Source organism: Homarus americanus, unplaced genomic scaffold, assembly GCF_018991925.1.
Source record: "Homarus americanus isolate GMGI-L3 unplaced genomic scaffold, GMGI_Hamer_2.0 scaffold49720, whole genome shotgun sequence".
In the NCBI taxonomy this organism is placed as follows: Eukaryota; Metazoa; Arthropoda; class Malacostraca; order Decapoda; family Nephropidae; genus Homarus; species Homarus americanus.
Window position 1 is genome coordinate 38413 of NW_024746478.1, and position 24806 is coordinate 63218.

At 41.6% G+C, this 24806-nt stretch overlaps 1 protein-coding gene across 1 annotated transcript; it reads left to right on the forward strand.

Moving 5' to 3' along the window:
- Positions 1-601: 601 nt before the first annotated feature.
- LOC121879252 (putative uncharacterized protein DDB_G0271982) lies at positions 602-24806 on the forward strand. The gene is made up of 7 exons (XM_042385847.1): positions 602-617; positions 17778-17911; positions 19242-19258; positions 19418-19568; positions 22140-22172; positions 24342-24403; positions 24641-24806. The coding sequence occupies exons 1-7, from the start codon at positions 602-604 to the stop codon at positions 24804-24806; spliced, it is 579 nt and encodes a 192-aa protein (XP_042241781.1).

The following is a 24806-nucleotide window of genomic DNA, read 5'->3' on the forward strand; positions in this document are numbered from 1 at the left end:
TCTTACTCCCGCCCCCTTTCCCTTACTCTCACCTGCCTGATCGGAAGATGTTCCTCCATATATCCTTGAATATGGGTTCTTTGTCTTGGTCGTCATATATTTTACTTCTTGCGTGGTCAGTTATATATGATGTCTCGTTGCGGCTGGAACCTTTTAGTCTCTTAACTCGACGCCAGACCTCTCCTGCGTCGTTGTATGTATTTCGGCCCATTTAAGGTTCCTTTGTTCCAGAGAACTTGTTTTTAAATCCTCCCATATTCTCCCGTATGTGTTGTAGCTTCGATGTTCCAGCCATGAGTCTCGGCTCTCTGTTGTAGCAGTTGGAATTAGTTGGTGAGGGCTATAAGTTCTGGAGTCTGTCGTGGGTGTGGAAGTGTTCTGTTGTGTTTGAGAGGGGTGGCCTCTTGGTAGGCTCTCCTATGGCTTCATACCACATGTTGATTTCTTCGTCTATTGTGTCACCGGCTGGTTATCTATGGTCTGCAGGATTGTCATGTCTTTGGCTTCAAGTCTGGCTGTAGCTTTTTCGTTGAATAGTTCCCAGTTGGTCTGCTTGGCGATCCTCCGTGGTGGAGCTGGTATAGTTATTGGTGTTGCGGAAATGGTCATGATTACAGGTAAGTGGTAGCTGGAGGTTACAAGAGCTTGTTCAAAGAAGTAGTTATGGAAGCATCTGCCGTTTGTTATTGCTGTGTCTGAAGTAGTGGCTGAGTTCCTGCTATAAAACGTGGAGAAGTCTGGGCCTATTAGCTTACCGTTTTTATTTTTTGTCAGCCATGAGGGCAGCGAGGCCTCTCCCAACATTGTTGGTTGTCCTCGTACCATCTAGTAGAGGGTTGGGCGTTCAGGTTCCCGATGATGTAGGTTGGGTGGTGGTATGATAGAAGTCTGTACAAGTCCCCGTAAGGTAGGTGGTACCTGCGTGGTGGGAGGTAGGTTGTGGCTATTATGATTGGTCCTGTAGTCAGGTTGATTTGTGGTTGATATCTCTTTTTATGGCGTCATTTGGCTCCTCTGACAGATTAGATTTGTGGATCTTGTAACCAAATATTTTAATTTCCTCAAATGCCTTTTGGACTTGGGCGTTTGTGAATATAATAAATATTTAATTTATATTGAAACAGTTTATTTAGCCAGAAAAATATAGACAATAAGAACAATATTGACATGGCTGAGTCAAGTGAGAGCCTGAGCCCTCTTTGTCGCTTAATGTCTGGGTTAACTTGATTGTACTGGCTGGACAAAGTGAATATGTTAGTTCTCCAGTGTAGGACGTGGTGTTGTATTATTTTCACACTATTGTGTTCATGGTTGCCTTCTTGTACCCGGTGGGTTTCTACTCTCTCTACGTCTATTCCTCATCTGTTAGTCGTCTGTTGGGTTGTCTGGATGCAGTTTGTGAGATCGATCTGTTTGTGTGTAATGACCTCATAGATGGTCGTATGAGCGGTGGAAGGGGAAGGTCGTCGCACCTCTCACTATTCCTCTAGCAACCTCTTCACGTGCACGGACGTTGTTGATTTTGTTTGTTGCGTAAATGTGTGAACTCAGTTCTTTCCTCTTCTCATCTCCACTACCCTCCTCCCTCCTCTCCTCACCTTTCCCTCCCTGCTCTCCCCTTTTATCTCTTCCTTCTTAGACGCCCCCTCCCCCCACATAGCGTGAAGTGATTTAATGGATATAAATACGTGTGTGTGTGTGTGAGAGAGAGAGAGAGTTAAACCAAAACACTACACAAAAATAAACCGACAAAAAAGAACTCTTAGAGACAAACAGACACAATGGCAGTCAGAAAAAGAAATACAGTAGATTCAAAATGAAAACCCACAAAACTGAGAAAATCACAACGAGAGAGAGAGAGAGAGAGAGAGAGAGAGAGAGAGAAAACAAACAACAGTGCCCGGAAGCGACCATAACAGCCAGCAGAGTGGCTGGGGATAATCACGAGTGGCACCTCTAATGTCGGCAATTAACAGTGAACTGGCAACTCAGACCGCCTCCTCTAGCTTATAAAACCCCCAACTTTAAGGCAGAGATCTGGGACATGTGTGTGAGCCGTCAACCAGGGAGGTGTATGTGTGAACCGTCGACCAGGGAGGTGTATGTGTGAACCGTCGACCAGGGAGGTGTATGTGTGAACCGTCGACCAGGGAGGTGTATGTGTGAACCGTCGACCAGGGAGGTGTATGTGTGAACCGTCGACCAGGGAGGTGTATGTGTGAACCGTCGACCAGGGAGGTGTGTGTGTCGATTCGGAGGTGTATGTGCCGTCGACCGGGGAGGGAGGTGTATGTGTGAACCGTCGAGCCGTCGACAAGGGAGGGAGGGTGAGAGGGCAGACTCATCTAGATAATTCAGGTCTTTTATGTCTGCCTCCGAGATGATTACAAGGGTGGTTGATTCCATTACAACGTGTACTCGATGTGTACGTTAAGTAATCACTAAAGCATGTATGACCATGTTAAGTAGTTCTTAGGTAAATTTGGCCTTGTTAAGTAATTAGTAAGGATATATGACCATGCTAAGTAATTACTAAGTATACAGGTATATGGCCATGTTACGTAATTACTAAGAATATATAGCCATGTTAAGCAATTACTAAGTATAAGTCACCATGTTAAGTAGTTCTTAGGTGAATTGGGCCATGTTAAGTAATTAGTAAGTAAATATGGCCATGTTAAGTAATTACTAAGCAAATATATGGCAATGTTACATAATTACTAAGAATATATGGCCATGTGAAGCTGTTCTTAAGTATAAGTCTATTCACACTCCAGTGAAGGAGACACTGTATAAAACTGACACCACCTAAGAATCACTGTACCTGTCCTCTATACTTATAGCTGTACTGTACCTGTATAGAAATATCTAAATAAATTAAGTCACTACATGAGAATTACCGTAGCTGTATTTAAAACCTAATTTCCTATTGGTGCTGATAAATTCTACAAAAAATATTGTATTTGTACCTGATTCTGACTGTGCACAGATTAACTGAATATAAATATACTATCATATTAGGAATTATAACTGTAATATGCCTGTAATTTACACCTACATCTGTACCTGTGTTGATATTACAGAATAACCTTTCCTTCACCACGTGTTAAATTTTTGTAACTTGACTTTAAACCTAAAATTTGTGTTTATACGTTCGTCTTCATAGAATCTGACTCTGAGGTACCATTAGGTCGTCATCACTGTGACAGGCGAGGCAGAAATGACCCTTTTGTTCAACACACATCTTACGAAAGAGGAACAAGGGGGAACGAGAAGGATCGATGGACACAAACGATGATAATGACGGAGGAGAGGGAGGCGAAGTCAACGTCTTGTGAAGGAAGATAAAAGAAAGGCTGATGAATATGAAAGACATGATAATGAGGGGAGAAGGGGTGAAATAATCTCTTTCTCTTTCTCTCGGCCACGTGCAGCGAAAGAGGATAAGGAGGAAATGAAGAATGAGGAGAAGAGAAGAAAAACGATTAGTTATCTCTCTCTCTCTCTCACATACAACATGTAATAAACGAGAATACGGAGACAATGAAGAAAGAGCGGTAGAGGTGATATATGAAAAGCCCCCTTCCCCTCTCTCTCCCTCCCTCTCTCTCTCTCTTTCTCCTTTATATGACGTGTAACAAAAGAATATACGTAGACAATAAAAAGCGAGACAAAAAAGAACTCCAAATCTGTCTCTCTGTCTCTCTCTCTCGTTCTCCTCTCTTATACAACAAAACAAAAGAGAGAGAAGTGTGGTTGTTTATGATTCCTGTGTGTGAGAGAGAGAAAGAGAGATAACAGTGACAGGGAGAAACGAAAAGCAAGGAGAGGAAGATAGACAGACAGAAAGAGAGAGACTGACAGTGAGGAAGCTTCGCCATTGTGACCGCCACAGAGCAAGACTGAACGCCGGGCGACAGTGAAGACAGATTAAATCACAGAATATAAAGAGCTGCCGAGACGAGAGAAGAAGAAGAAAAAGGAGGAATATGTGATAAAAGACCCCAGAAGGATAAAAGGAAATATGGAACCCTGGAATAAGAAGAAAGAAAGTTAAGAAAAAATAATAAAGACTGAATAACACAAGGAAAAACAAAAGTTAAGAAACGCGGAAGAGGAAAATAAGATTAAAAGGTTCCCCAAAAATACTTATATGGAAGGAACCAAGAAGGAAAATAAGATTAAGGAAGTAAGAGGAAGGAAAAATAAGATTAAGGAAGTAAGAAGAATGAAAAATAAGATTAAGGAAGAAGAAAATAGGATTAAGAACTACAGAGAAGGAAAAAAGAATAAGAAACCAAGAAGGAAAATAAGACTGAGGAACGAAGGAAGAAGAACAAGAACATTAGATAAAGGGGAAAAAATGAAATCTGAAGAAAAAAAGATAAAGGAACCAAGAAGAAGAAAAGAAGACGAAGAGAAAAAGAGAAAAAGTAAAATGAAAAAATGAAATAAATAAGAATAAAGGAAAAAACAGATGGGGGAAAACAAAAAATCAACATTACAAGACAAAGAAGAGGAAAACAGGACAAAGGGAAAAAATATCAAGAGATATTACGTATATGTGGATAAGAAGAAGAATTATTGGATGATATAGAAGCAGAGGAGAGGAGGAGGAGGAGGAGGAGGAGGGGAAGCACCACGCCTTTACTGAACACGTGACGAGGTTAGTGTGTGGGAAGGAGAATGTGAGAAGGTGACTGACTGTGTGGGAAGGTGAATGTGTGAGAAGGTGACTGACTGTGTGGGAAGGTGACTGACTGTGTGGGAAGGTGACTGACAGTATGGGAAGGTGACTGACTGTGTGGGAAGGTGACTGACAGTATGGGAAGGTGACTAGGTGGAAGGAGAATGTGTGGGAAGGTGACTGACTGTACGGGAAGGTGAATGTGTGGGAAGGTGACTAGGTGGAAGGTGATTGTGTGGGAAGGTGACTGAGTGTGTGGGAAGGTGAATGTGTAGGGGAAATGACTGAGGCAGGTATCTGTTTAGGAATTTGACTGGAAGAAAAAGTGACTGTGGAAAGGTTACTTGGTCGTCTGGTCCGGACAAGCCAGCGAGGGAAATAAAGGAAAATGACTCACTTTAAACGCTCACCTAAAGAACGAGAACAAATAAGTGAACGCATAATAAAGGTTGGAAATAACGAGAATCTGGATAGGAGATTCTTTAGGAATAAGAAAATAATGATAATTAAAGAATGTAAAACGAGAAACTGATAAGTAAATATAAGTAAAAGATAAATTATAAAGAATGTAACTTATGAATATGTATGTAAAAAATAATTAAATGATAATTATATATCATAAACAAGACGAAATTATAAATATATAAAATGTAAAAAAAAAATATTGAGAAATTGAGTAAATATTAAACAATAGAAACAAGAACTAGATTTTAATTTTTTTTTATAAAATTTGAAAAATAAATCACATATAAGACACCGATTAGGAATAAAAATAAATCATAAAAAATAAAAAATAAATAAAAATAAAAAGCGAAAATTTCACAAGAAAGCGATTACATTAAGATTACTGAAGAAAAAGTAGACAACAATACTATACGAAAAACAAAAAAGTACTAAAATGAAAGCAGACATAAACATATTCAAATTAGGTCCTTGATCCTTCCAACACAAATAATGATGACTCAAGTTTCGTCCAGAGGCCAAATTCTTGCCCTCTTGTGACAGACTCCCGATGTGACCTCAGATAACCTGGGATAAACATACAACTTCGCTTCAGCAAACTGATCAAAGGTCGAACTTGACGGTCTAGGTCAACAATACTGGTTTCGGCCGGAGTTTTTGTGTATAATGCAGTTCGTCAAGAGGTCAAATACTCGACTCTTGTGATGGATGGCCTGACGTGACCTTGGATGACATACAGAGCATCGACTCACACACACAGTAACCGGGTTAGGTCAATGGACGTACCAGTTCTTAGAGAGAGAGAGAGAGAGAGAGAGAGAGAGAGAGAGAGAGAGAGAGAGACTGACTTAAATCATAACTCGGGTTCATGTCATTTACCCATTGCATGTCACTACGTTTTATTAATTCAGTTATTTGTGGTTTGTTATTATCACGCCTCGTCACTCTCGCTACACACTAAGGGGAGAGGGGGGAGGGGAAAGGGGGGGAGGGTGTTGTGAACTCACCCCAACACCCCCATCCCCCCCCCCGGCAGCGGGATACAGCTAGTTAAGAAGAACTCACCCTGACAAATTCGTACCATACACACTCAACCTCAAGCCTGACTGGACACACACACACACACACACACACACACAGTCAGGCACTCCCCCTTACCCAACAAGTCATCCCCCGCCTCCCCCACCCCCCACACTTTCAGCCGGAGTATAAACAGAGGATGAGAGTCCCAGCTGGTGGTGAGTGCATCAGCTGGTGCTGCCACAACAACCACCTGCCACGCCAACATCGACCACACCACCACCGACACATAAGGTTGAGAGTGGTGTACTTGAGGGAGGCGGTGTATACGCCCTTCTTGTGTATGGAGAATCAAGGTCATTGTGTCCATCAGGGGTCCTCTAGTATAGTGCTACCTGAATATAGCGACCACTCACGTGACCACTGGCCGCTATATGAGGGTGGTCCTTAGTAGATGCTGTGTGGCTTGCAGATGAGCGTCGTGGCATAATGTGTGTGTGTGGGGGGGGGTTGGGGGTTGGTTATGTATGGTGACCCGTACATTACCCTATGCATGCATGCCTACCTATCTTTATCTTTCTGTAAGCTCTCAATAATCACTGAATCTATCCCCACTTACTCTCACTTCCTGATGCACCTCCCTCCCTCCCCTCACGTCCTTCCTCCCGTCTCCTGCCCACTACACGACCCCCGCCGGCTGTTGCCAGTAATCACCGTCCTCACAGGTGTAGCAGCACTCATTCATTACCTGCCTCTCCATCACCTTCATCTAAATCAAGAAAAAAAAGTTTCCTGCACTAGCCCCTCATCCAAGACTGGCGCGTGGTGTGGAGGTGTTGTGGAGGTGTTGGGGCCGTGGTGTGGAGGTGTTGTGGAGGTGTTGTGGAGGTGTTGGGGCCGTGTTGTGGAGGTGTTGGGGCCGTGTTGTGGAGGTGTTGTGGAGGTGTTGTGGAGGTGTTGGGGCCGTGTTGTGGAGGTGTTGGGGCCGTGTTGTGGAAGAGGAAACACTTGAGAACACATACAAAAGCAAGAGTCGATGAATGTTGGCAGTGTCCCTCTTGCTCTTGACCCCGGCCACTGCCAGGCACCAGGTATGAGATGATTCATGAGTGGAGAAGAAAAATATAGAATGAAAATTTCACGTCCTCTTGACTAACTAACGTGAGTTAATTTTATATAGTAAACTTTGGCCTCAATCACACACACACACACACACACACAAGTTCTCACAAAACCCAATTGCTTCTGAGCTGGTCAACAAAGATTGTTCCTTACGTACATACACACACTTAATATTCCTTGTCCTCAGCATAATCTCATAGTTTACAAATATTTAATCCTCTTCCTGCTCCTGTATAAGGTAAGGCCGTACAGTTATTAGTAACAGTGTCACAGTCGGGTAAGTTGTGTTAGTGAAGGTTATCATTACAGCGTCTCACTTGGTCTGGTGGCGTAATTACTGGATGAGTGTCACCAAGTTGGTTCACACTGTTGGCCATGTTTTATGGTTCACATCACCACTAGTTGAGAGTGAAAGTGAGCCAACCAGCATGACGGACACACAATACTAAACTTCGGTACACAAGGAGGCAGTGTGGCCGGCACTGCACTCGACCCTCATCGTTTCCCCAACTAATGTCATCCTCAGCTGGTCGACTGAGAATCGGGTGCGAACAGGATAACCTTCGGGACAAAGGAGAGCTCTGTATCCTCTCGGTCGCCGCTCCCAGTTAACTATTGATAAAGAACTTCATACAACTCTCTGAAGACCTGTTGGTGATTGGTTGCTCAATACCAGCTGACTTCCTTATTGGTGAATGTCGTGCAACTTTCTGAGACTCCTATTATGATTGGTTAGTCACGGAGCCTCGTGAATCTTTTTTTAGACTCTTAATCATGATTGGTCATTCACTGCCAACTAACTCACGATTGGTGAGGAAGTTACATGCAACTTCCTGAGTGCCCTGGCTGTGAGTGATGGTGCAGTGCAAGCTGGGTGGCGGCGGGTGAATGAGACGCATGTAACTTGTTGAGACCCTGAGTGCAACTGGTCGTTAAGGAGGGAGTGAGGCCACTCATTCCCTCGTGAAAGACACACACACACGTTAATAACTCAGCAGCCTGGGCCTGAGGCACTCTACGGGCTCTCCTCACACCTACATGACGGTGGAGGAGGGGGTCACACACACACACACACACACACACACACACACACACACACACACACACACACACACGACACAGTAAACGTACCGAGAATACAACACTGAGCACAATATTGCTTTGGACGAGCCGATATCAATGTTGAATTCCAACACCTTGCAATTTGCAGCTCACCACCCAACGCTGACCAGACAACACCGTGTCGCGACTATACTCAGATAGATAGATACCTGGTGATAGACAGACAGACAGATACTCTGTAAAATCATCATACTGTTTATTATTGGTAAACAGTAAAGTACACTGATGTTAATATGATCAAGTATTACTTCTCATCAACAACTAAGGTCTTTAAGCGCGTGTTCTCCGTTAAAGAAAACATTTATTATCAAGTATTAAACATTAAGGAAGATATACATCACTTACTGAATGATATATATCTCCCTTAAGACTAAGTTATAGTCTGAAGCACGCCATGGCTCTGCAGGTGTGTCTCTTTTAAGCCAACTTCTCAAAAGTAACACCTGACATTATGTAATCCTAGTTCTTTCACATAATACTTTCGGTCAACTAATTATATTATTACAGGATAATTTAATCTATACGGTAAATATGTTCCTCTTTTGTTAGTTTTTTATAATAGCCTTAAATAATGCTGTGAGTTATTAATCTTCCACCCGTTAGTGTTCCAATCAACATGTATAAAATAATAATAATAATAATAATAATATAAAAACAAAAACAACGATAACAATAATAACAACAACAACAACAACAATAATAATAATAATAATAATAATAATAATAATAATAATAATAATAAAACTAATAATAACACAGCCACCTGCCTATGATATGTCCCCCTCGGTAGTGAATTATTACGAAGGGAAGTGAAAATTTATCTGAAAATATATCCCTCTACACACAAAAAAAAATATGTAAATACACAAATACATCCGTACATTCACACACCCATGTATTTAATACACATAAATATGCATACGCACATAGACATATATACTTACATACACACATGTATATACACAAATACTATCCATCGGAAGATACATACATACACACAAACAAGCATGAAAAAAACCCCACACTTATACAATGCAGTCAGTGATCTCTACATCCCCTTAGCCTGGCCCAGCTGTTGGAGGGGATAACACCAAAAAATGGGAAAGAAAAAATAAGAGAAACATACGCAGGTAAAGCCCACTCACTCTCCACTTGGCACATGCACACCAAAACAAAATCAACATATTTGTGATCGTATCCCAAATGAATTCAATTCTACCTTGAAATTCGAACTAATAAAAAAAAGAAAAAAAATACATCGAACAACTTTATTTTTGTTGTTTATTTTTTATTAGGGAGGAGAGAGAGAGGGGAGAGGGGAGAGGAGGAAGGAGGAGGTAAAGTATTATACTCAGTGAAGAAGAGTGTTGGAGTGACCTGGGAGTGTTGGGTGACCTGGGAGTGTTGGAGTGACCTGGGAGTGTTGGAGTGAATTGGGAGTGTTGGAGTAATCTAGGAAAGTGTTGGAGTGACCTGGGAGAGTGATGGAGGACCTGGGAGTGGATTGACCTGGGAGGTTGGATGACCTGGGAGTGTTGGGGTGATCTGTGAGAATGTTGGAGTGACCTGGGAGTGTTGGATTGACCTGGGAGAAGTTGGATGACCTGGGAGAGTGTTGGGGTGACCTGTGAGAATGTTGGAGTGACCTGTGAGAATGTTGGAGTGACCTGGGAGTTTTGGAGTGACCTGGGAAATTAGGGATCTGGAAGTGTTGGGTGACCTGGGAGTGTTGGGGTGACCTGGAAGAGAGATTGGAGGACTTAGTGTGACCAGAAACCAAGAGCTGTATCACAAGAGGGGGTCAGCTGATATGATGTAAACAAAGAAATGACACTGGCGATATTTCTAGCGATTTTCTCTCTTTTTCTAACTCTCTCTCTCTCTCTCTCTCTCTCTCTCTCTCTCTCTCTCACTCTCTCTTTCTCTGTAAGACCCCCCTTTTATATAACTGTATTTTTGTTTAATTCTCTATTTCTCTTAACTTGCTGCGTTTCTCTCTTTCTATATCTCTGCATGTTGCTTATTTTTCTAATTTATTCTCTCTCTCTCTGGAGGAAATGTAGCAAAAAGGCTATTTTCCACCATAAATATTTCGAATGTTTTTTTTTCTTTCTGTGGGGGAAGAATCTGACATTAATTCATAGTTGGAATTTCTTTGTGTTTTTTGTTACATCCATATATCCTGATACCACACAGAGGCTTGGCACGATAATGAATAAACGAATACATGGGAGATATGATGAAAAAATAAAGCTTTGACCTCTCCCCCACCGCCCCTCCTACCAATGACCTCCCCACCGCCCACCAATCCATACCCTCGTGCCACACCAATCTACCTCCCCACCAACCCTCTTCCCACAAAACTAAACTACACCCAATCGACATCAAACTACCCCCTCCAACCACCTCCCCCACCAACTTCTCTTCCCGAAACTCAAATAAAATTTATTTCACATTCCCAGGTTTATTTGTTTCTTCCTGACATTCCATTGTTTATTTCCTTGTCTTTTTTTTCTTTATGAAGGTGAAATTCTATAGGCCTATAGGCACAGGATGAATTATGTCAACACTAGCTGGGGTACACGGCGTCGCCCGGACCAGCTTTTGACGAATTTAATCAGAATGGGTGTATAGCTTATGTCCATCCTCGGCAAAAATAATACCTGCACGTGCACAAAATAATAACTACATATTTCACATTTATGTTAAAAACTGTGGTCGACCAAAAGACCCACTTTGCCGAATTTAGATGTTCGTGAGCATTCTCGGGGTCATTTACATAACCATACCAAATTTCAACTAACTTAAAAACCGTCCATACGAAAGAGACAGAGAAATATATGTGTTTTTTAATGAAGGGATTTTCACCGACCACTGGACCTAATCCCCTAAAAATTTCGCCTTGGTGACACTTCTAGGGTACACGAGCATCTACCTGTACATACCACCACCACTCGAGAGAGAGAGAGAGAGAGAGAGAGAGAGAGAGAGAGAGAGAGAGAGAGAGAGAGAGAGAGAGAGAGAGAGATATTAACATGTGGAACCAGACACAAAGCAGACTACGTGTCAGTGAAAATTTACAGATTACAGAAAATTAATTTATAAACGAATGCCCGTTATACTACACAATTTATACACCAACACTGAAAGTAATAAAGAAAATAACGAAAAATAACGAATAAATTATCACATGTCAAAACGAATATCAACATCAATACAACAAAGTAACAACGAAAAATCAACGAATTTAACGAGATAATATTTCGAAGAATATAAAGAAATTAACGAAGAGAAACCCAACATTACGAATTAACGAATGACACGACAAAAATCAGAGAGTAACGTAACGAAAAAAATAGGATTAAATATATATGGAATAATGAGAACGAAATCAAATCACATAACCAAATAAATTTGTGAAAATTAACGAAATACATAACGAAAGAACACGAAAATTAGTGAAAAGTTAGACGAAAATTAACAAATAACATGACGTAATTAACGCAACACTTACAGCGTACAAAATACGAGAGGACGAGGGAAATTTATACACGACTTTATTTACACAACACTGAACAGAACCACCACCATCACCTACCACCATTATCATCTACCACCACCCACCACCATTATCATCTACCACCATCACCTACCACCATTATCATCTACCACCACCCACCACCATTATCATCTACCACCACCCACCACCATTATCATCTACCACCACCACCATCACCCACCACCATTATCATCTACCACCACCCACCACCATTATCATCTACCACCACCCACCACCATTATCATCTACCACCACCACCACTATCACCCATCACCATTATCATCTACCACCACCACTATCACCTTCTACTACCATCGCTATCACCTACCACTATCATTATCTACCACCACCACCACTACCACAATCTACCACCAACTACAATTATCACCACCATTACCCTCCTCCTGCTTCACTACTATCACCAGGTGTGTGCTTCATCTTGCAGTATTCAAGTACCATCAGCATTTTCTACCACCATCTACCACTATCACCACCACCACCCTCCTGCTTCATCACCACAATCTACCACTACCCTCCTCCTGCTTCACCACCACAATCTACCACTATCACCACCATCCTCCACCTGCAGCACCACCACTATCTACCACTATCATCACCACAATCTACCACCATCTACCACTACCCTCCTGCTTCATCACCACAATCTACCACTGTCACCACCACTCTCCTCCTGCTTCACCACCACAATATACCACTATCACAACCACTCTCCACCTGCTGCACCACCACTCACCAGGTGTGTGTGTGTGTGTGCTTCATGATGCAGTATTCAAGCGCCACCATTCACCTGCTGCACCTCCACTGTTGTATTCATTGATATAAATCACGACTCACCAGCCACTCTCCTCTCTACCTTGTTATGATCCTCAGTCACGCTATACTGCCTCCTCTCTCTCCCTACCTCCCTTCCTCCTTCCCTACCTCCCTTCCTCACCTCCCTCCCTTCCTCACCTCCCTCCCTACCTACCTTCCTCCTTCCCTCCCTCCTGGTATGTGTAGTAAATAGTGAATCTCTCTCACTCCCCTCTCTCTCGTTTTTTCTCTGTCTCTCCCCTACTTCTCTATCTTTCACTTCCTTCGCCCTCTCTCTCTCTCTCTCTCTCTCTCTCTCTTCCCTCAGCTCCTCTCTCTCTACATTGTCGATTCTTTCATCCCTCTCTCAACTCTCTCTCTCTCTACCTTGTCGTTTCTCTCTCCCCCCTCTCTCAACTCTCTCTCTACCATGTTTCTCTCTCTTCCCCCTTTCATTCCATGCCCCATCAACCATACCATAAACATCTTTGGTATCATTTAGGACCTTTATACAGTATAATTAGAGAGCACGTATAACTAGCGACTGTAATAAAGAAGATGATATTTGTCCTCTTCCTCTTCAAAGATTTACAAAACAACGGTGATATTCTGTACGAGAAAACAAAACAAAACAATAAGAACGAGGTGTTAGGGGGTGAAAGGATACAGCGTTCATCTTCAAGTCTAATTTAAGGGTCGCTGGTTCACGCCTAGGGCACCCCCAGTCCACCCAGCTGTGAGAGGGGGGTGCTTAACTTCAAGGTTGGAGAAGTACAGGAAGTCAAGTGCAGTGTCGGCCATATTGCTTCCTTGAGTATTAAATAATATACCAAATAATAAGCCTTTAGTTATTATTCAGTGTACTGCATCTATACTGCCGTCAGACCTATGCAGCCCCACATTAAATAGCAATGATGTTACAGTGATTGATATAATAATAATAATAATAATAATAATAATAATAATAATTATATAGTGTAAACTCTACAACAACAAGAACTACAATAATACGAATAATATTAGTAATAATAACATAAACCAAGAATAATAAAATATAAAACATACGGAGACATTTTCCGGATTTACTTACAAAAACTCGTACAATAAAGCCACGTCGAAGCCGGAGTGACGTCACTACAACACAAAAATAATAGCATAATACCAGAGAGACGCACGACTGGGTGGTGAAGGTAGGTGAGGTGCGTGTAGACCAGCGCATGCCTTACAGTACGCCTTCATGCGCCGTGCGGGTGGGATTGTCGCCTCCCTCCCGTGAGCAAGACCATCCAGCAGTTTTTTGGGGGCGCGGGGGGAGTAGCGGGAGGAGTCATGAAGACGGATCAGCGAGCTAGATACTAAATTAACCAAGAGCTGCCCTTGTGTGTCCAGCGACCTCAGGATTACTGCGTGTGTGTGAGCAACAAGATAATGCATCACGATATGGTTGAGACTCGGTGCAATTTTAACCCCCAACTTTGTCATTACTGAAGGGGAAATATTGTATACGAATATCGAGACATTTCTCTCTCTCACTTACAGTTCCTCTTTCTTCTCCTTTCTCTCACCCTCAATTATTCTTTCTCTTACACAACTATTTCCTTTTCCTACCATCTCTCTCACCAGTGGCGAGTAATTCATCCAGCAACCCCGGGCGAAGCAATGGCCAGTTGTTCATAAAGGAGCCTTCCTCTCCCCTCCTAAGCACAGCATTGGCCAGTCGTTCATCAAGGATCCCCCCAGGCGTAACAATCTGTGTAATGATGTACAACTGGGTCTTCCTGTAATATAAGCCAAGCCGTCACGTGAACCACCTTACCCCCACCACCACCATTACCTCCCACATAACTTGTTTTTACGACTCACAATCAAGCATAATAACTCGGAGGAATATACTGCCTTATCCTTTTCCCACCTCCTTCCGTCCTTTTTCACCTCCTTCTCCTCTTTGTCTCTCTCTCTTCCTTCCTTCATGCATCCTCACCTCCTTTTTTTCTTATCTCATGTCCTCTTTCCTTCCCTCACTTCCATGCTCCCAGCCCGATCTCTCGCGCCTTTTCACCTCCTCCAACCTACTGCATCGCTCTCCTTCCCTTTGCCCTCCCTCCTCTTTTCCTTCCTCTCTCTCTCTGCCCTCCCTCCTCATTCCTCTTCCCTCGCTCTAAGTACAGGCCGTAGACATGACAGACGGCGTAGCTCTGATAAAATATAGAGTTGGGTAATCACGGGATGTGTGTGTGTGTGGTATGTACAGTCTGTCTTGCTTTATATTTCCATTACTTCACTCGGTCGTTGCCACAATCACGGTGTTTTTTTTTTATTACGTAAGGTGAGTAACGTGGGACGGGAGGAGGGGGGGAGAGGGGAATAGAGGGGTTAAAGGTGTAAATTCCCAGCAGCACGGTGTCTGGGATCCTCTGTAACGGCCAAATGCTTTACCTGATTCCATCTTTGTTTACATTGGGGCCGCGCGTTCGTTTGCCCCACCGCCGCCGCCACCGCTAATCCACATCCGACAAAGTCTGAAGCAATATTCTAGATCAAGGCGACGCGACGTTTTGGGTGCTAGGATAGGACTTTATACACTATTAACCGGGATTTACGTGTAGGTAGGAGGGGTGTGGATAAGAGGAGGAAGGTAAATAGGTGGAGAGGAAGAGAAGAGAACCTCGTCTGGTGCTGGACGGAGGAGGCATAAACACGCTCTAATTGCAGAATAAAGCGACGATGTGGTAATTCACGTCTGGCCTTCGTTTTTAAAGTCTTATTTATAGAGAATAATATCTGGCCTGCCCTCATGCGTGGTTTTCATATATTAGTACTAACAGCCAATTAGAAAGCTCGTTGGGGTGGTTCAAATGACCAATAAACATGCCGTGCCCACTTGCTGCCCGCTTGTTGACTTTCCAGGAACCAATCACGCTAAGTAATTTATCCCTTGAGTCTGCTCTAAGAATACGGACGACGACTTACTGGATTCTTAAAGCCAACGTAAGAGCATCATAACAGCCTCATAAGAGTCTTATAAGAGCCTCAAACGGTGTGATGAATGCCATCAGCCTCTTAACTTGCCTGTTGACAATGTGTGGTGCACCCTGAAGGAGTCTGATGAGGGTTATGTCATTATTTACACACTGTCGTTACACCCAACTGCCTGTTACTCCCGCGCACCACCATCCATGCTGGAGACTTACGACCTCTTACCCGGCCACACTTTTTTACCCCCCCTTTTTTTTAATGTCACAAATTCTCCAAGAATCGTACGATCCTTTCTTCCCTGAAATGAGACAGCTTCTACCGACAGTTTCAGGACACTCTCAGAAGACATTATGAAACGTCATTTTTGTGAAAGTTATAAAGGAACTAACTTATATACGTTCTTATAATTATAACCAGTAAAGGAAGACTAATAAACCTTACCAACATTTGATAATCCATGTATGGGCCAATTTATATACACTCTCCTATGCCCAGTCTAGTTATGGGATGAAAATTTAACTTACAAACGTATGGGAATCAATCTTGTTGTCCTAGTTTAACTGGACCATATAAGAATCGTTCTCGTATCTCCAATCAGAAGAAAATATAACACAGGAACTTTTGAAAATCTATCTCTAGGTCGTATCCAAAGAGAATCAATAAATAAACAAACACAAACACAAGGGGGAGAAAAAAAGTGCTCGTGTGAGGTATGAACCAGTGTGTGTGTGTGTGTGTGTGTGTGTGTGTGTGTGTGTGTGTGTGTGTGTCCTGTAGGAGGCTGAGGATCTGTACCACAAGTTACGAGGTGTTATCATATACTACCTACCCCCCTACCCCCTACCCCCTCCCTCTCACGCCTTTATAAAGTTATACATAATGGCCCCTAAAATAATAAAATGCTAGGTCTTTAATAAGCCTTTATAACGAATAACTCAGGCTGGTCGCCAATTACGGTACATTTTAGGAATATAAAGCCTCAATTTTAGTACGAAGTGGAACTGTAGTTACGGGTTAATTGGGTCATTAGTTGGATAAATTGGGGAGCTGAGGGGAGGGAGAAAGGGAGGGGGTGAATGCGTATAAGGAGAGGTAGAAAACAAGAGGAAATGACGAGGAGGAAGCCGGATTATGATCATCCTGAGGGCTTAACCCAATGGCCCGGGGAGGGGAGAGGGAGGGGAGGACAGGGGAGGTGGAGGGGAGTGCTAAATTAAAGGGTAATTTCTTCAGTTGTCTTCATAAATAACACGCAGCGAAACAGTTATAATTGGCAGATGAGCTTGACACAATTACAGTTCAGAATAACGGTTGCGTTATTACCACAAAAATTCACGGCATATATCCTTCAACTCGCCATGTTAAGTGAAGTACAATACATATATACAGTTTACTTACATATATACACAGCTGTTATTATATACAGTAATTACAGTACATGTATAACTATATAAATGTTCGTGAATAGATAAATGTATCTATAATTTATACATATCACGTCACGTCACACACACACACACACACAGAGGAGAGGTCAGGTGACGTGAGGTATATGTCAATTGTTGCAGTATTCATGACGACTGCTGGTACTCTCACAGCCAGACAATAAAAACTTATCAAATATTTGTGTTATATAAAATATTCTCTGTGTAAAGTATTGACAAACATTCCAAGGATTCTGTCGTTTGTAAAAGTTAAGGTTGACAATAAAAGGAAAACAAAAAGCAAATGTAAAAAACTAAACATACAGGTGTGTGTGTGCGTGTATTTATGTATACATGTATGTATTTATGTGCATATATGTATGTATGTATGTATGTATGTATGTATGTTATGTATTATTCCTGGCATTGTTTTTTATTTTCAACTTTTAATGACATGTTCACAAGATTCCAAGGACTCGGTCACATAAATTCTGGAAAGGTCGTGAAAAAAATAATAACGCGAGTTGAAATATTCAGAGGCCCGGGTCACTTCCCTTTACAACAGCTGAAGCAATATTTTCCACTCTTACAGCAACACAAATGACTGTGAGCCGATACCGCGAACAGCACACAAATATGAGGGCGGAAACCTGGAGTGAATTAGCGGAAGAGAGAGAGAGAGAGAGAGAGAGAGAGAGAGAGAGAAGAGAGAGAGAGAGAGAGAGAGAGAGAGAGTAAAAAAGGTGGGAGAAGAGTAAAAAAAAAAGTGGGAGAAAAGAAAAATTCGAGAGAGAGAATCATTTATTAGTCTTTAAATAACCAAACATGAAAACCTGCCTTCAAAAGCGAGAATCAGAATCAGGGAGAATCGATTGAGTGAGTGAGTGAGTGAGTGAGTGAGTGAGTGAGGAAGAGAGTGAGTGAGTGAGTATCGTATCGTAGAAGCCAGAGTCCAGAGAAGAGACAAAACAAATGCCAGCTGCTGATAAAGACAAAGACAAAAGATAAGTGGGACGGGGGAAGAATTAATGACATAAATAAGGGAGAGAGAGAGAGAGAGAGAGAGAGAGAGAGAGAGAGAGAGAGAGAGAGAGAGAGAGAGAGAGAGAGAGAGAGAGAGAAATCAAAAGAGGAAACAATGACAGACCGAGAGAAAGAGAAACGAGACAGACAAAGAAGGTCATTAAAGATACAGATGAACAGAATCAAGGAAAATAAGAAGAAAAAAATTACGGCCAAGCTGGGAAAACATGGTCCCAGGAAATGGTCAAATGGTCGTCGCTTTGATAATGGTCGTTGTCTGTTGTGTGGTCGTTTGAGAGTATAGTCGTTGCTCTTAGAATGGTCGTTGAAAATAGTTGTCGCATTTGGAATGTCTCAAAATCGTTTGTCGCTTCGAGAACTACGAGAAAAATGTTTTGTTCTGAGAGAAAAGTCGCTTCAAATAAGTCAACCTGAAAATGGTCGTTCCTTCTCGAATTAGTCGCAGAGAATGGTCGTGGCCTTAAAACGTCGTTGAATCTAGTCGTTGCGCCACTTAAAACAGTTGCTGGAAATAGTGGTCGTTATCCTCAGAATGGTCGCTGAAAGTGGTGGTCGTCCTCAGTGGTGGTGGTGGTGGTCGTCAAATGTTCGTCCTTAGTAGTGGTGGTCATCGTCGTCAAATGGTCGTCCTCAGTGGTGGTGGTCGTCGTCAAATGTTCGTCCTTAGTGGTGGTGGTCTTCGTCGTCAAATGGTCGTTCTCAATGGCGGTGGTCGTCCTGAGTGGGGGTCGTTAGAATGGTCGCCATGGAGAAATGGGACAGACCCAAAAGATCTCAACCTGTAATTTATGGACGATAAAAAAAGACCTGCTCAGGGGGAATGAATAAAGGTGAACATTATATACAGTGGTGACCGTCGACTGTGTGTGTGTGTGTGTGTGTGTGTGTGTGTGTGTGTGTGTGTGTGAAGGATAAGGAAGAGAAGACAAAACATGGATAAGGATTTACACGAGCTTTATATATTTCAATCTTAATTACTTGACCACCAGGATAATTAAAACTCCTTTAGCAGGTGACTAAGAATGGGAGGTAAGGATAGGTAAAGGATAGATAAAGAATAGAGGATGACGAAGATAATTCTCACCCAAACTCCTTAACTCACTTGAAGAAACACGGGTAAGGAAGGGATGGATGGATGGGATATAAATGGATAAAGAGTGAAGGATAAACAAGAGCTACGAAAACCAGGAATAAAAATAAGAATATGAAAGAAGAAAAAGAAAAAAAGAAGGAAAAAAGAAAAAAAGAAGAAATAGGAAAAGAAGAAGAAAAAAAAGAAGAAAAAGAAGAAAAAGAAAAAAAGAAGGAAAAAAGAAAAAAAGAAGAAATAGGAAAAGAAGAAGAAAAAAAAGAAGAAATAGGAAAAGAAGAAGAAATCAAAACAACAACAAAAAGAAGAAGAAAACAGGGGAATAACCAGCGATAAATCAACACACAGACGACCCAAACCACAAGAAAGAAAACTGTACAAGAATGTTTTTTTTTCTCCAAGTGAGCGAGTAAACTATATTATACGAGAGACTTCATCACGCTAATAACACACCCGGATGACCCGTTAACGTGAAAACCGTATAAGAAGCTTTCACACATTTCAGCAGGACAGAAGAGATTAACAACAGATATGCCATGTATGTATGTATGTATGTAAATATATATGTATGTATGTATGTATGAGTACTATAACACTTACAGACCACAATAATTAATCCCAGGTACTAATTTACTTTCACAATATAATTAACTATACATCCAAAGGTAATTAAGAGGTCGTTATAAATGAAAACGATCCTGAACTCAACCAAAGAGGGATCAGATCAAGTGAGGTGATTATCGAGGCGTCACTAAACGTTGCAATACTAATCAGTTTAGGATAATCTGTTTACACAACAAAGGGATTAACCAGGTGTCCTTAAATATACTCACAGAGACGACTTGGAGACCCGAGTTTTTACACGACCGGATAATCTGTTTAATCTACAAATGGAACAGCCAGAGCTACTTTACACACGCTAACAGAACCTAATGAAGAATGGGTAGGGGGGTGAGGGTAGAGGCGGGGGGTAGAGGGAGGGGGGTGGGGATAAGTAGAGGGAGGGGGGGGGTGGGGATAGGAGGGTGGGGGGTATGAAGGGTACAGGGGTGAATACTTAAAATAAATAGCACCTGTTGGAATATTTTTTTTTCTCTGTATCCCACAATAGTTTTAAACGAGAGAGACACGAAACACAAGAACCACACGATTGAGTTAGGAAGATGGTAATTGTTTAGGAGTATTTAAACGTTTTGAATAACACTATAAACACAAGGTATACATTTAGTTATTAGTATTTACATCCTCCCCCCTCTCTCTCTCTCTCTCTCTCTCTCTCTCTCTCAGGATTCATAAAGATTCCGAACGTAAACATAAACTCTCAACTATTGCTTAGTGAATGTGTGTAGTTAAGGTTGAGTCTGGAGTGTAGTAATTATTATGGTGCCAATTTAGACGCTGTTCTGTAATTTTTCTCAAGTTAGGTGTATGTTTACATCTCCATTTACGAGAAGACAAAAAATTTACATACGATCTTTTGAGAATCTGTGGCCTATGTAAGCTTAAAACAAAAAGGTTAATCTATTTACACACTAAAGGGTTTAACTGCTGGTTTAACACACTCAAGGGTTTAACATGAGGATGACCCACCCCTCTATCACAAACATTACTCAACGACTGGGTAATAGAAGCTCACAACAGAGTACTTCAACTCGCCTATGTTTCTATTAGCTGGAAAACTTACGAGCATTAAGTATTTAAAACTCTGAAGCAAATAATGTCCCTACAACCACAAAAGATTATAACTAGAGGTGTGTGTGTGTGTGTGTGTGTGTGTGTGTGTGTGTGTGTGTGTGTGTGTGTGTGTGTGTGTGTGTGTGTGTGTGTGTGTGTGTGTATGTGTGTGTGTGTGCGTGTGTGTGTATGTGTGTGTGTGTCTGTCTTAACTAACCTGGATGCTCTTTTTTAATAGAGGAAAATTATACAATACGTGAATTTACAAACGCTGGAATAATGTATTGACACAACAAAAGGCTTTAATTACACACGCACGCACACACACACCTGGGTGCTCATACTTAAAAGCAGAGAAATATATATAACAATTTAAACGCGGAAATAACGTACTTAAAATAGCAAAAGGTTGTAATTAAAGGTACTTCAACACTTGGCTGCTCATACTTAACAGAAATTATCCACGAGTCTTTAAACGCTTGACTAATTCTGCTCACAATGCGGCACAAAAATAATATAGTAATCACTTAAGCGGAATGGAACTTAGGTCATGGTCGGCAAAGGGTTAACCCATCATACTTAAAGGGCTAAATCAACGTCATGAAATGGTTAAATCAACGTCGTCAAAGGGTTAAATCTAAAGCTGAATTAAACTGGATGGTTAACCTTGAAGTGAATTAAGCTGGGTGGTCTAAGCCTTGATGTGAATTAAGCTCGGGGGGGAGGGATAATCTTCAGGTGAACCCCAGAAGTATTAAAGAAACAAAAAGAGGCCCCGGAATAAGACAGGGTATAACCTACAAGAGCCAGGTAGTGCCAAGGTCCCTGGGGAAGAAGGGGGAACTGGGATATACAGACGGCTGGAGGAAGGAGCAGCCGGCACCTTTAAATGGGAGCTAATTGACGCTGAATTGTGAATGGATGGTGTTAAGTGGTATAGACGGATATAGAAAATGGATGTGGAGTGATTAATTGAGAGTGATGACGTGTGCTAAGTGATGAGAAGGGGGGGGGTGAGAGGGGGGGAAGGGGGAAAGGAGAGGGAGACGACGGAGGTTGGGAGAGGAAGGAGGAGAAGAACAGAGGGAGAGAAAGCGGGGATAGGGGAGAGAAAAACGGGAATTGGGAGGGAGAAAAAAGAGGAAGAAAAGGAGAGAGAGAGAGAGAGAGAGAGAGAGAGAGAGAGAGAGAGAGAGAGAGAGAGAGAGAGGAGAGGAATTGGAGAGAAAGGAAAAGAAAAGGGGAATCAATGACCAATAAAAAAAAAGAAACACCACACAATAAGATAACCTAGCAGCAGTGTGTGAAGAAAAACAAATGAAGAAGGAAACAGAAAATACCCAAGACTGTAATAAAGTACATGAGTTAGAAGATGTAAATTAAATGGATCTTCGGTATATTAAGAGCGTCTTGAGAGGACCGCCGTTCATGTACACACAAGCTAACCTCATGCTATTAATTACATACCAGACTAATTAAATCATCAATAAAATGAACACTATAAATACACACAGATTGAGAAGGTTGGAATAAAGTTAAGTAAAGATCTATGTCATATTCAGTTTCAGATGATAAGAGGCAATTATTATTATTATTATTATATACCCTATATAGTATTTTCCTCCCCACCATCAACCTCCCCACATCTCTCCCTCTTCCCCTTCCTCTTAAACATAGCCTCTTACCCCCTCACCTCCATCCTCCCCCAGTCTCAGAGCCTCCCCACATCTCTTCCCTCCCCCTAATCTCACACCCTCTTCCTCTCCCCCTATCCCCCCCCATTCATCTAATCTCAACACACCCGATCTCTTCCTCCCTCTCTCCTCCTCCTCTCCTTAATCTCAGCATTCTCCCTTCCCCTGCCTCCCCCACCCCCGGTAATCTCAGCACCCCCCCACCCCCTACAACATAAACAAGAGTAACTGGCTCTCAGGGAAACAACACGGAGGCAGGGTTAATCCTCTACCACACACCAACGAAGCAATAAATTCACTAAGTAGACACAAGAACACACAGTAATGCGGTATAAATCCCTCTGTACTGTAATATATCCCTCCATACTGTAATATAACCTCCCATACTGTAATATAACCCTCCATACTGTAATATAACCCTCCATACTGTAATATAACCCTCCATACTGTAATATAACCCTCCATACTGTAATATAACCCTCCATACTGTAATATAACCCTCCATACTGTAATATAACCCTCCATACTGTAATATAACCTTCCATACTGTAATATAACCACCCATACTGTAATATAACCTTCCATACTGTAATATAACCACCCATACTGTAATATAACCACCCATACTGTAATATAACCCTCCATACTGTAATATAACCACCCATACTGTAATATAACCTTCCATACAGTAATATAACCCTCCATACTGTAATATAACCTTCCATACTGTAATATAACCCTCCATACTGTAATATAACCCTCCATACTGTAATAACCTTCCATAATGTAATATAACCCTCCATACTGTAATATAACCCTCCATACTGTAATATAACCCTCCATACTGTAATGTAACCCTCCATACTGTAATATAACCCTCCATACTGTAATATAACCCTCCATACTGTAATATAACCCTCCATACTGTAATATAACCCTCCATACTGTAATATAACCCTCCATACTGTAATATAACCTTCCATACTGTAATATAACCTTCCATACTGTAATATAACCCTCCATACTGTAATATAACCTTCCATACAGTAATATAACCCTCCATACTGTAATATAACCCTCCATACTGTAATATAACCCTCCATACTGTAATATAACCCTCCATACTGTAATATAACCCTCCATACTGTAATATATCCTTCCATACTGTAATATAACCCTCCATACTGTAATATAACCCTCCATACTGTAATATAACCCTCCATACTGTAATATAACCCTCCATACTGTAATATAACCCTCCATACTGTAATATAACCCTCCATACTGTAATATAACCTTCCATACTGTAATATAACCACCCATACTGTAATATAACCTTCCATACTGTAATATAACCACCCATACTGTAATATAACCACCCATACTGTAATATAACCCTCCATACTGTAATATAACCACCCATACTGTAATATAACCTTCCATACAGTAATATAACCCTCCATACTGTAATATAACCTTCCATACTGTAATATAACCACCCATAAGCGGCGCCAAAACAAGAAAACAAAAACAACAAACACACAAACGACAAGTAAACAGAAGAAAATCGACTAAAAACACTCGGATAAAAACGTCCACAAAAATAAACACATAAAAAAAGTCACAAATACACAAGAAAAAAAAACATCAACACACAAAAACAGAGAAAATTCACAAAAGTACAGAGACAAATACACAAACTCACATACAAACAATGCACAAACACTCAGACAAACACAAAATACAAAAAATACACACACACACACACACATTGGCTAAATCCCTCCCAACTGCTTGGGAGTGTCAAAAACAACGGAAGAAGAGAGGAGGGAGGAGGAGGAGGAGGAGGAGGAGGAGGATGGAGAGGCAGGGAGGGGAGGGGAGGGGGTGAGGAGGGGAGGGGAGGGAGGGTGTGAGGAGCATTACAAGGTTTGTGGGGATCGTGATGCTCAGGACGCAAGTCGATGTTCCATTGTCTTCCTGGCTGGACATTGTTGTCTTCCAGGGATCTTCTTCGGTCATGGATTCCCCAAAAGGATCTTACGGTAAATTTATCCCTCAGCTAAAAGACGTGAAGAATTCCTACAATGGTCTCGAGCTTAAACCTTATTTAAAATGA

Bases quoted from the DNA above. Each gene is read 5' to 3' on its own strand.
- LOC121879252 (XM_042385847.1), top strand. The intron at 19,569-22,139 runs GAAGAAAAAAAA...AAAAAGAGGAAG, and splicing joins AAGAAGAAATAGGAAAAGAA to AAAAGGAGAGAGAGAGAGAG. The intron at 22,173-24,341 runs GAGAGAGAGAGA...AAACATCAACAC, and splicing joins GAGAGAGAGAGAGAGAGAGA to ACAAAAACAGAGAAAATTCA.